Genomic DNA, 11,767 nt, shown 5'->3' on the forward strand with positions numbered 1-11,767 from the left:
GGCCAATTTATTGCATTTGTACTGTTAGAGTGTCCTGCTCTGGCGTAAAAAGTTAAAACCTAGCAACAAGAGTGGTCTGAAAGCACAAAAACTTAATGTAATCAAATCTTGTTTGTTCACAAAACCGAACATTTCTGGCACGAGTTTCTGCAGCTTCCTGTCGGAGGAAGAAAATTGAGCTTCAAATATTTACTGCCCCTTGTTCCTTAAGTTTATCAAGACAACATACGCATAAAGCAATAACCTTCTGTGGTTGTTGTAAATGTGTCAGAGGAAAAATCTCTGTTCACGACACTGTTAGTCTGATGCACAGAGGCACATTATCTCTCATTTTAACATTAAGTCTGTGACATTTAAGTCAGTCTCTCCTTTTAAAGGACCCTCGCTGTTCAAGAGCTCTGGCACAAGGAGCAATCAGGAGTCTCATCTCTTTTAGAATTTGTAAGACTGCCTATAATTATAGCACCTGGCCTTTAATGTTAGAATAATATTAAAGTAACTATTGTTACTTTAAGTAGAGTAACTAGAATGATAGAGAACCAGTGGTGGAAGGTGGTCCAGGCTGGCTTGTCAGTGCCGCGTGCTTTGTGCTGGAATCCAGTGAGGTGTCCTGGGAGAAGGTTAGTTAAGAGGAAAGCCAGAATTTCCCAAATTTAGTGTTGAAAATTGGGCAACTTTTAAATGACTGAATCTGGGGAGATGTGGATATTGACCAACAAGCAAGGACATTTAGCTTCTAAAATAAAAAAAAAAACACCCAAACGCCAAAAAAAAACACAAAACCGCAGCATAGCAAGTATTGGAGCTGGAAAATCTGGCCAGCTGCTGTGGGACTGTTGAATTTCCTGCTGTCAGTATTGCAGGTTTTCAAGTTGAAAATCAGTCATTACTGCTGCTGTTTAGAACTCTAGCAAATATATAGACCCGAGTTTGTCAGCTTTGACTCATTCTGCTGCTTTTCATCTGCATATGAAAACACAAGGATTTGAAGGTTTGTAGGGATGATTTTGCCAGTAAAACAGCAGCAGATACGGGTTTGGAATAAGGTGGGGATTTTTTGCTACACATTATTAATTTTCATGTTGCTGTGACTCTGCTGGAAACATGACAATGAACTGGAAACCTCCAGTGTTGTGTTTTGCTTTGTTTTTCTGAAGAGTGTAAAAGCGAGAAATTAGGATGTTGGTTATCTGCGTTGATGCTCTAACTCCTGTTGTCAGTTAACTGGCCAAGGCTTTCACTTCAATGCCTGAGTGACCTCATCTGGAAAAGTTTTCTTGACTTTGAACTCAGTTGTGTCAGTCTTGATTTACTTATTCTTGTTTTCTATCATGACAAATGACATCCTTTTATGTACTCTGACTGTAAAGATACGTTATGTCCGTTGGGGAATCTGAGATGCTGCTTTGCCTTGGTGCGTTATCGGTGGGTGAGTTACAAGAAGGTGCTTCCTTTTTGAAAACCGTCTCAAACCACCATCTCCTCCATCCTGAAGGTTCTGTTCGTATATTGTGTTGTGCCACAGCACTTTCTGCAATGCTGCTTTCGTCTGTGGATCATAGCATACTGCGGGCAGTCATTCCCAAGAAGGATATTGTGGCCCTTTGTAATTCATGGAGCCTTCTTTGCTCTTCAGGTGTTTTTGAAGAGGAAATATCACACCTGCGTAGAAAATAAAAGTACTGTGGAATGTGCCAGGAGAGAAAGGAAAGCTGCAAGTGCTAAAGAAACCTAATGAAGTTATTCCTGAGAACCCTTGATTTTTAATTTCCAGCAGTGTATCTGTCTTGCTATTCTGGTGCAGACCGGATGGGAGGTACCATCTTAACTGAAGGTCCGAGGTGTATTGTCTGGGTCTGCGCGTTGCATATGAAGTGTAGAAAATAATGAATATAACGGTTCAGTAATTTAAATGTGTTATTTATTTTAATTCAATAACTTGACTCTTTCAAGTCTATTCTGGTTTGGTTTGTTTGGTTTTTTTTACTTAGTTTCATACCTCTCCAGGAAGGAAAAGTGACCGTTTTGTACTAAATTGTAAACTAATGTGCTTGTTTAAAATAAATCGCAAACGTTTGGTCAAAGTGGTACATTTTGGCTTTTTTACCTGTATTTTCAAGTCCTTTTTAGCTAAACTGTATTGCAAGGATAGCTTGTATACATGTCCATTTGAAACCATATTGGTCCTTTTATGTAGGTACTTAATTTTGGAAAGTACCAGGAACAGGTAAACTTTTACTCCCTTTCTTTCACTGTTATCCCGTAACTTTTTTAAATAGCAGTGAATGTTTGCAGGAGTGATGGACAAAATTGTTGATTTCTGACCAATTAGTTGCACATTATATATACAGACATACACAAATCTTCCATTCCCTTACACCTGAAGATCTCTTTGGCCAGGATGGTGCCAGCCTCCCCTGGCTGCTTCGCAATCTCTGCAGCTTGCGCTGACATCCACAGTGCCACTGAGGAGGTGGGGCAGGTGACTTCTTAAAAATATTGTCTTCCTGCACCAGTACTCCCAAGGTGTTTTTAGAAATCGGTAAGATTTCTAAACCTGTAGATAAGGTTCTTGGAAGTTTGGCACCACAACCCATTTCTCCAGGGTTTCCTTGCTGGCCTGTGAACTTGCCTGGAAGACACCCATGTTCCCCTGGGGAACCTGAAGGATGGGCTCATCACCTACATGCCTTGAGGGCAAAGGCAGAGCCTGTCCATGCTGGGGCAGGGGTAGTGGCGCCCTGTCCTCACCACCCAGAGGTAATGCACCTGCTGCCTGGTTTTAAATGGGTGTGGGGTCTGAGGCCCAGTACAGCCTGAGCAGGAGGGTGGGAGCGTGTGCAGGGATCATCCCAAGGGGCTTTTGTGGAAACCTGCCGAGAAGGTGCTGCAGCCCGAGTGGCTTGTGGGGCTGAAAACACGAGGCTGTGCAGGGCTGGCACGTGTCGTTGGTGGTCTCGAGCGAGACATCGGCCACCGCCTTCCGCCCTGCACAGCCACGACTGCCACAGCCCTGCCACATGCCATGTGCGCTGGGGAACAGCCACCGCACACCAGCTTGCTTAAACTGCTTCTTCCTTAGAGGATCAGACTAAAAATCCACTTATAAAACAGCTTAAAAGAGTCCGTGTGGGTCATCACCTGTCCCCCCACCCCCTGAAGATGTTCATGGCCCTGGGGAGGGTCTAGGTGCCCCAGTGCAGCCAGTGCTGGTGGTACCCAGCCAGACTCACTGCAGTACCCAGGATTACTCCAGCACAGTACTGGTGATGCTCTGCCAGTGCTCTGCCCGTACCCCAGCTGTATTCCAGCCTGACTTTTCCGGGTACTTTATCTTTAGTTGGGGGCCCCAGATCCTGGTCCCCAAAACATCCCCCTGCGTTATTTTCCAAACACACGGGTCTGAGCTGTCCCCCAGGCTGGGACCTGTCCCCTGGACGGATGAACCATCAGAGGGGACAGTCCTGACCCAGCTGTCGGCACCCACGCCACGCAGGATCCGGAGCAGGCTGGAAGGCAGCCTGGCACCCAGGGGTGCTCAGTAGCAGCGCGGGGTGGTTGCGGGTGCTGTGACACTGGGGCCCTCAGGGGCTCAGCACTGGGCCCGCTCCCCGGCTGCCCCCACAGGCGGGTGAAAGTCCCTGCGCTGCCGTCCGGCAGGAACATATGTGTGTTCGGAGGCTCCCGCCCCTAAGCTGCTTTTATTAATTTGTAATCCCCTGCGAGCAGGAGGTAAAGGGATTCGGTGGATTAACGGGCTCACAGTAACAACCACAATTATCAGCTCCGGCTGCCCGGGGCAGGCGGTGCCCACACGCACGGGGCTGTCTGTGTACCCTGGCACACAGACACGCACAAGTGTACAGACGTGTGCTCACACCCCTCTGTGCACACTCGAACGCCTCTGCACGCACAGACACACAAGGACTCACGGAACAGAGCACAAGCACACAGGGACAGATGCAGGCACACACAGAGAATCCTGCACACCCCTGCTTGCACACTCACATGGATACACAGGCTGGCACACGCACCCCTGGCACACTCACTCCTGGCACACACACCGCTTGCACAAACAATCGTGCACACACACAAACTGTACACAAACAAGTGCACACGTACACATGCACACACACGACTACAAGCACAGCCCTGCGTGTGCACACCCCTACACCTCATGTGCACACGCGTGATCCCGCGCACCCCCCCACACGCACCCGCTTGCACACACAAATACACAAACACACACACGCGTCCGCGTCCTGCCCCGTCCTCAATTAGTGCAATTAACCTTCTCCAGCCGCAGGGCACTGATTTCCATGGGTCAGATACGAGTCCTCCCCCGTTACCTCTCTGCGCTCATTAACTAATTAGTGGAGGGGGACGAGCGGGGGGAAGCTCCTCGCGGGCGACGTCGGGGGAGACCCGCGCCGCGGGGGCAAACGAAATCCGGGCGCAGGGGCGGCCGGGGGGCGGCTTGTCCCGGGGGGAGCCTCCCCCGGACGGCGACTCCCTCCACCCCGGGCCGCGGCGCGGTGCCGCCGTCGGGAGCTTCGCGGGGGCCCCGGGGCCGCTTTTTACGCCCCCGGGCAGCGGCTGCAGCCCCGGCCACGCGTGGGATGTGGGGGGACAGTGCCTTCCCCCTCCCCCCCCACCCCCCCGCCACTGCTTTTGTGATGCTAAAGAGCCCCGCGGCGAACCGCGGCCCAGCTGCGGCCCGGCCCGACGGCGCGGTGCCGCCCCCAGCCCGCCCCCCCGCGCCGGCCCCGCTCCGCCCCGGGCGGCGGCCAGCGGCCACCCCCCGCGCCGCTCCCTGCGCTCCCCTCCGCGCCGCTCCGCCACTCCTCCGCAGCCTCCCGCGCATCTCAGACCGCTCCCGACGCACCTGCGGAGGGCGCGATGTTGCTGGAGCGGGTCCGCGCCGGCTCGGAGAAGGCGGCGGAGCTCTGTCCGTTCCCGCGGAGCCCAGGTGAGGGGAGGAGCACGCAAACCTCCGCGTCCCCCCGCAGAGGCACCGGTGGCGGCTCTGGGAGCCCTGGTGGGAGAGGGGCAGCCCGTGGGAGACGTCCCGGCCATGCCCCCGTTCCGCGCTCCCCGGGGCACCGTCGGGGCCGCAGTCGGGGCTGGCTGCAGGGGAGGGCGGGCGGCCCGACGGCACCGGGGGGGTCCATCCCGGTCCATTCTATCCGCCCCACGCTCCTCTCGCGCTCTCCTGCCTCGTCGCCGACAGCGGAGACCACCCCGCTGCCCCCCGCACGCCGGCGGCTCCGGCCCCGCTCCCGGCGTCCGTTTGGGTCCCGTCGGGTTTGAACTGGGGCTCTCCGTCCGCTCCAGGGGGGAAGGCGGCTGCCCCGGGCTCACCCCCCTGCCCATCCCCGGCGGGAGCTCTGCCCCGCACCGCGGAGAGGCGGCTCCTGCCCCGGGGTCCCGCCGCTCGCCGCGCAACGAGGGCAGGGACGAAACGGTGAGTTTCTACCCGCCGGTTTGCCCTCCGACGGTGGGCACCCCGTACGGCACCCCGCCCCGCTCCGACCCGGCTTTTTCCTCCTCTGGAAAAACTCCCGTTAACGCCTCTCCCAAATGTTTTTCCCTTCAGCTTATCGAACGGAGACAGCACTGTCGGGGGAGGGAGAACCGGGCCGCGCGCCCTTGGCGTGCCCGGGGCGCCGGGGGGTCTCACGGGGGGCGGCAGAACCGGGTTCAGGGCAGCGGGTCCCGTCCTGGGGCGAGGCCGTCCCAGTTCTCTCCAGTCGACGGGGGCTTAAAAACCAAACAACGAGGAACCGAGGCGGGGGTCCCGCCGGTGTGCGGGGGCCGAGACGTCTCCGGGAGCGGGACCGACCTCGCGGGCCGGGCAACACGGCAGCCCCCCGCCGTCGAGCCGGTGCCCCCGGTCCTGCCCCGGGCTTGACGCCCGGTTTATTTCTCTGCGTCTCTCCCCGGTGCGGATATCGCATCCGCGGTAGTTGCGCGTTTGACCCGGCGATCGGGAGATGCTTTTGCTGTCGGGGGGAGGGCGCGACATCGCCGAAAACGAACCCTCGGTGGAAAGAATGACGCGAAAACGTTGTTTCCGCGCAGGACGCGATGCTCGTTCGTGGGGCCGTGGCCCCCGGCGGGTTCCGTCGGGGCCCAGGGAAGCAGGGGGAAGGGAGCAGCGGGACTCACCGGGGCTTACCGTGGCGGAGGGCCGGGGCAGTGCGGCGGCAAGACCGGGCCCGGAGCGGGTTTCGTGCCGCCGGAGGGGTCGAGCCGCGCGGTGCTTTGCCCGTACCGGGGGCAAATCCCGAGGTTTGCGACTCACAACGAGCTCGGGGCAGCGGCCGGCGCTGCCTCCCACCCGGCTTGGCCCCCGCCGCCCGCTCGGCCCCCCCTCCCGTCGCCGGCCCCGTCGAGGGGCGGCCCCGCCCGGGGTTTCGTTTCCGGGCGCCCCGGAGCCGTCGCCCTCCCGCCGTGCCCAGCCGGGAAGGGGCGGCGGGAGGGGATGTGCCGCCGGCCCCGGGGCGGGGGGATTAAATACAGCGCGCCGCGATGCCCTGCCCGGCGCTTCAGACCGGCACCGGCGGGGAGGGCCGCCATCTAAAAATAACCCGCTTTAGCGAACTAAATCCCCGGCGCGGCGGGGGTGGCAGCGGCCGGGGGGGCGCAACTGCTGCCGTGCTTCGGGGGGGGGACGGCGGGGGGAAGCTCGGCGGTTCCGCACCCCGGCTCGACGGGGCGGGGGGTCCCTGCGGCGGGCGCGGGGCTAGGGGCGGCGGGCGCTGCGCCCGCGCCCCGCGGAAGATGCGCCAGTGCCCGCGGCACGCCTGAGGGAGCGGCGCTGCCGCGGTCCGCGGAGTCGCCATGCAGCGTAAGAGCCGCGGGCCGGGGCCGGGCCGGGCTGGGCCGGGACCCTGCGGGGCTGTGCCGGGCTGTGCCGTGTTGCCGTGCCCGGGCTGTGCCAGGCGCTTGCCGTGTTGCCGTGCCCGGGCTGTGCCAGGCGCTGCCGTGTTGCCGTGCCCGGGCTGTGCCAGGCGCTGCCGTGTTGCCGTGCCCGGGCTGTGCCAGGCGCTGCCGTGTTGCCGTGCCGGTGCCGGAGCTCGGTCCTCCCCGGGCAGACCGGGGCCGCTGCCTTTGGCTCTGCCGTTATTGGGGTTACTTTTTTGAATTGTTGAGGAGACGATTGATACCTATAACGATATCATCTCCACCTCTACCCCTACCCGCAGCTGTACATCTCTATATGTCTCTATATAATTATCTTTACATAGATACTCTATGTCTGCATGTATCTATATATATACAGCCATGCCTATATATCTCTCCGTCTGTATCTATACCGATAGATCTATATTTATGCACTTCTATAGCCACATTTTTACCTACCTATCTATATCTATACCTATATATCGATATATGTATACTTATATCTATATATCTGCACATTTTCGTTCTCTGTCTACCGTATCTATTTATCTTTCTGTTTCTGTTTCTCTATATCTGTATCTTTATATCTCTGTTTCTCTGTATCTGTATCCTTATATCATGTATTTCTGTATCATCTCTGTCGTTATCTGCCGGGCGGCAGGACAAGCCTACCTTGTTTTTATTTTCAGTGCAATTCTCATTATTTTTGGCAGTTTCTGTCTGCATTCCGCCCGGGCTACCCCGCTGTTATTTGCAGGTGAATTTCGGAAGTGTAGGAAAAGGAAAAAGAGCCTGGAATAATTGCGTTGCAGCTTTGCCGGCGACTCCTCCCGGGGGTTAATTCCGTTACCATCAGTTCCCTTCTTGTTTTCCCCGGTGCCCCCGGGCGCTTCCCCCGTTGTGCGCGGCCGGCGGTCACTGCTCTCCGCGGCGCGGGGAGCGGCTCACACGGCTCGGCGCCAACGAATTTGAACGAATACTAATTTTTTTCGGGGTCTTTCCCGGGCCAGCCCCGGGGCCGCTGTCGGGTGACAGCAACCCCGGTGCCGGCGAGCCGGGCCGGGCCGGTCTTGTGCGGCGGCGGGAGACAGCGGGCCTGTCGGGTCAGCGGCTGATGGGGGACTGCCTCCTCGCAGACATCCCGCTGTGCGCCGGCTGCAACCAGCACATCGTGGACAGGTTCATCCTCAAGGTCCTGGACCGCCACTGGCACAGCAAGTGCCTGAAATGCTCCGACTGCCAGGCGCAGCTGGCAGAGAAGTGCTTCAGCCGCGGGGACGGCGTCTACTGCAAGGAGGACTTCTTCAAGTGCGTGGGGACGGGACGGGACGGGATGGGACGGGACTGGGGGCGGTCGGGGACGGGAAGAAGCCGGGGCGGGGGGCGGCAGCCCCCGGCGGGTGTTGGCACCGCGGGCAGCGGCGCGCACGGGCAGCGGCGCGGGGTTCAGCACCGCGGACAGCGGCGCGGCGGGAGGGTTCAGCACCGCGGACAGCTCCGGGCCGCGCCCCCCCCGCCCCGCCGCGCTCAGCGGCCGCCGCTTGTCCCCCCCCCGCTCAGGCGCTTCGGGACGAAGTGTGCCGCCTGCCAGCAGGGCATCCCCCCGACCCAGGTGGTGCGTCGGGCCCAGGACTTCGTTTACCACCTGCACTGCTTCGCCTGCATCGTCTGCAAACGGCAGCTGGCCACCGGCGACGAATTCTACCTCATGGAGGACAGCAGGCTGGTCTGCAAGGCAGACTACGAGACGGCCAAGCAGAGAGGTACTCCCTTGTCCCGTCCCTGCCACCTCCCAAGGGCAGGAGGGAGACGGCCCGGGGCCCTCCTGCCCTCCGGGACACGGTCACGTAGCGGGCGGGAGGGATGCTGGGAGCATCTGCCGTCCGGGGGTGGCTGGAGGGAAGACGGGAGTCCTGCGTCCCCGGGGACGCTCCGTGGTACCTTCCCCTCTAACTCTCACTGTGTCGGCAGAGGCTGAGTCCACGGCCAAGCGGCCCCGCACCACCATCACGGCCAAACAGCTGGAAACCCTCAAAAACGCTTACAACAACTCGCCCAAGCCTGCTCGCCACGTCCGGGAGCAGCTCTCGTCGGAGACGGGGCTGGACATGCGGGTGGTGCAGGTGAGTCGGGGCGGCCCTCGCCCCCCCACCAGGTCGGCCCGGGCCGCGGGGCGGGAGGCGGCGGGGAAGGAGCCGGCCCCGCAGAGAGGGAGCTCCCCGGCGTGCCCTGCTTGCAGGTCTGGTTCCAGAACCGCCGGGCCAAGGAGAAAAGGCTGAAGAAGGACGCGGGGAGGCAGCGGTGGGGTCAGTACTTTCGGAACATGAAGCGATCCCGAGGGACCTCCAAGTCCGACAAGGACAGCATCCAGGAGGAGGGGCCCGACAGCGACGCCGAGGTCTCCTTCACAGGTCGGTTCCCGGAGCCCCGTTCCCAGCCGGAGCTTTGCCGAGCGCGGTCTGCACCCTCCCTGCAGAGCTGCTGTCCGTGCCTGGGCTCCTTTCACCCCCTCGGTGCTGCCTTCATAATTTTCAGCCATAACACCATGAGTGAAAACAAGTGCCCGAGGCAGGAGGGGTGCAGAGCTGCGGGATTTACCGGGTGCGGCCCCGTTCGCCCGGCCCTGGCAGGGCTGCGGGGCGGGGGGAGCCGGAGCCGCGGCAGCGGGGGGCAGCCGTGGCTGAGGAACTGCGGGGGAAACTCCGCTCGTCCTCCGGGGGGGCTGCGTCGGGTCCGAAAAGATGCAGGGAGAGCAGGGAGAGCTCCCCGGGCCGGCTGTCAGAGCCGCTGCTCGTGTTCAGCCTTTCCAAGGGCTTCTTGGAAAAACAAGAAACAGGGAGTGCGGAATCACTGAACGTTTCTGTGGGGAAAAGTATGTAGAGTTTGTTGTCATCCTATTTAGAGGTGGATTTATTTGTGTAGTTACTAGTCAGGACTCCCTTCCCAGTTCCGTGGGAGTTGTTACCCCTCCACCGCGCTGTAAAGGGGAGATGCTGCGTGTCAGGAGGATTCTGCGTCGGAGGGTCCCGTTTTTGGAGCCAAGATTTCTGTTGACAGACCCAGGGATATACCTACTCTTGCTCTTGACCTGTGTAGCCTCAGCCCGTGTTCTCCAGACCCAGGGCACCTGCTGCAGGAGCAGGATAGGGCCCTGTGTGGGTGCGGGGGGGCTGGTGCCTGCAGCGCTGGCCGGGGGTTCATTCTGTGCGGCCCCAGTCCCAGCCCAGAGCTGCCCAGGGGGCTCTGTCGACCTGACCTGGTCTGAGCTACTGCAATGTCCGAATGTGCCTCTGTGTGAGTGTGTTGTTTCTAGGAACACAGGAGAGAAGCTGAAATGCAAAACTCTGTGTCCATATTTGCACAGACACGTCTACAATGTGTGTATGTTTATACACACACGGCTTTGCATTTCAGCTCCTCTCCCGTGTTCCTAAAAAGAATTTCATTTTCCAGCCTGTTTATGCACACTGTGCAGCAGCGTCATTAAATATGAATATACTATAAATAATAACTAAAAAATCTTGAACAATTGTTGATAGCTTGATGCCACAAACAGGTTTGTGTCCCAGGCAACAGCTCCTGCTGTTTGTAAAGCCCCTAACGAATGCAAACAATTTTTATCAGTAAATTAAAAAATATCACCCATTTTCCAGAAGTGTTTTTAAGTTGTTCAGGTACATTTCATTAGCCTGTTCCTGAGCAGACAAATACTGCCAAGATTTAACTTTTTTTTTTTTTTTTTTTCTGAGTAATGGAAAGTTTTTCTTGCATTGGTGAGTGTTCAGGTAGCTCCTAAAAATTATATCAAAATTCAAGATAAACCTCAAAACCAAGGAGAAATGCAGAACAAAAGGTGGAAAGACATTGAACTCACATTGCCCTTTAAAGGATTATTTTTAAATCATAGTCTTATATTTTAATATCTATTTCTGGTGCATATTTTTAAAATCCAAAATGTATTAGATGTTTGTACTAAAAAAAATAAAAATAATCCCATGGCCTTCTATGAAGACCCATCAACAAGGACAGGAATAATAAGGAATTACAAGTGGCAAGTGTGTGACTGCTCAGCTCCCATCCGTCTAATCTATTTATACCCAGAGCGTGCAGGAGCTCCCGTGCGACCGCTGCCAGCCACAGCTGTTGCTCTCCCAGTAAAACCAGTCCATTTCCCTTTCAGATGAGCCCTCTATGTCTGAAATGAGCCATTCCAATGGGATTTACAGCAATCTCAATGAAGCGTCCCCTGCTCTGGGGAGACAGGCTGGGACCAACGGGAGCTTCGCTCTGGATCACAGCAGCATCCCAGCTCAGGACCAGTACCACGACCTGCGATCCAACAGCCCTTACGGGATACCCCAGTCACCAGCCTCCTTGCAAGCACTGCCCGGCCACCAGCCTTTAATCTCCAGCTTGGTTTACCCAGACAACGGTTTAGGCATCATGGGACAAAGCGGACAAGGGGTGCCCCAGTCCATGAGGGTCCTGGCTGGGAACGGACCCAGCTCCGACCTCTCCACCGGCAGCAGTGGGGGATACCCGGATTTCCCCGCCAGCCCGGCCTCTTGGCTGGATGAAGTCGACCACGCTCAATTTTGATACAGGGTCCACCACCGTGCAGTGGGAAGGGAAAGGACTCGGTGCTGCTCAACGTCATCTACTCTCGGAAACGAAGGAAGAACAAACGGCGACTGCTGAGCGGGGCGGGAGAGCGTGACGGCACGGAGAGAGCGGACGGGCTTTCGGAGGGCGACCCAGCAGCGGGTCGCAGAGGACGGTGGGCAAAGGCAGTGGCACCGCGGTGATCAGCATACGGAGTGTCCAAACGAAACTGATTCTTGTGTCTTTATTAAGCACCAAG

At 57.6% G+C, this 11,767-nt stretch overlaps 1 protein-coding gene across 1 annotated transcript; it reads left to right on the forward strand.

The window, feature by feature from the left end:
• Nucleotides 1–4,899: 4,899 nt before the first annotated feature.
• Nucleotides 4,900–11,505, forward strand: LHX3 (LIM homeobox 3). The gene is made up of 6 exons (XM_086625095.1): nucleotides 4,900–4,969; nucleotides 8,043–8,214; nucleotides 8,467–8,669; nucleotides 8,878–9,029; nucleotides 9,146–9,317; nucleotides 11,087–11,505. Exons 1-6 carry the CDS (start codon nucleotides 4,900–4,902, stop codon nucleotides 11,503–11,505), a joined length of 1,188 nt encoding a protein of 395 aa, XP_086481221.1.
• Nucleotides 11,506–11,767: the final 262 nt, after the last annotated feature.

This window comes from Tauraco erythrolophus, chromosome 22, assembly GCF_009769465.1.
Source record: "Tauraco erythrolophus isolate bTauEry1 chromosome 22, bTauEry1.pri, whole genome shotgun sequence".
In the NCBI taxonomy this organism is placed as follows: domain Eukaryota; kingdom Metazoa; phylum Chordata; class Aves; order Musophagiformes; family Musophagidae; genus Tauraco; species Tauraco erythrolophus.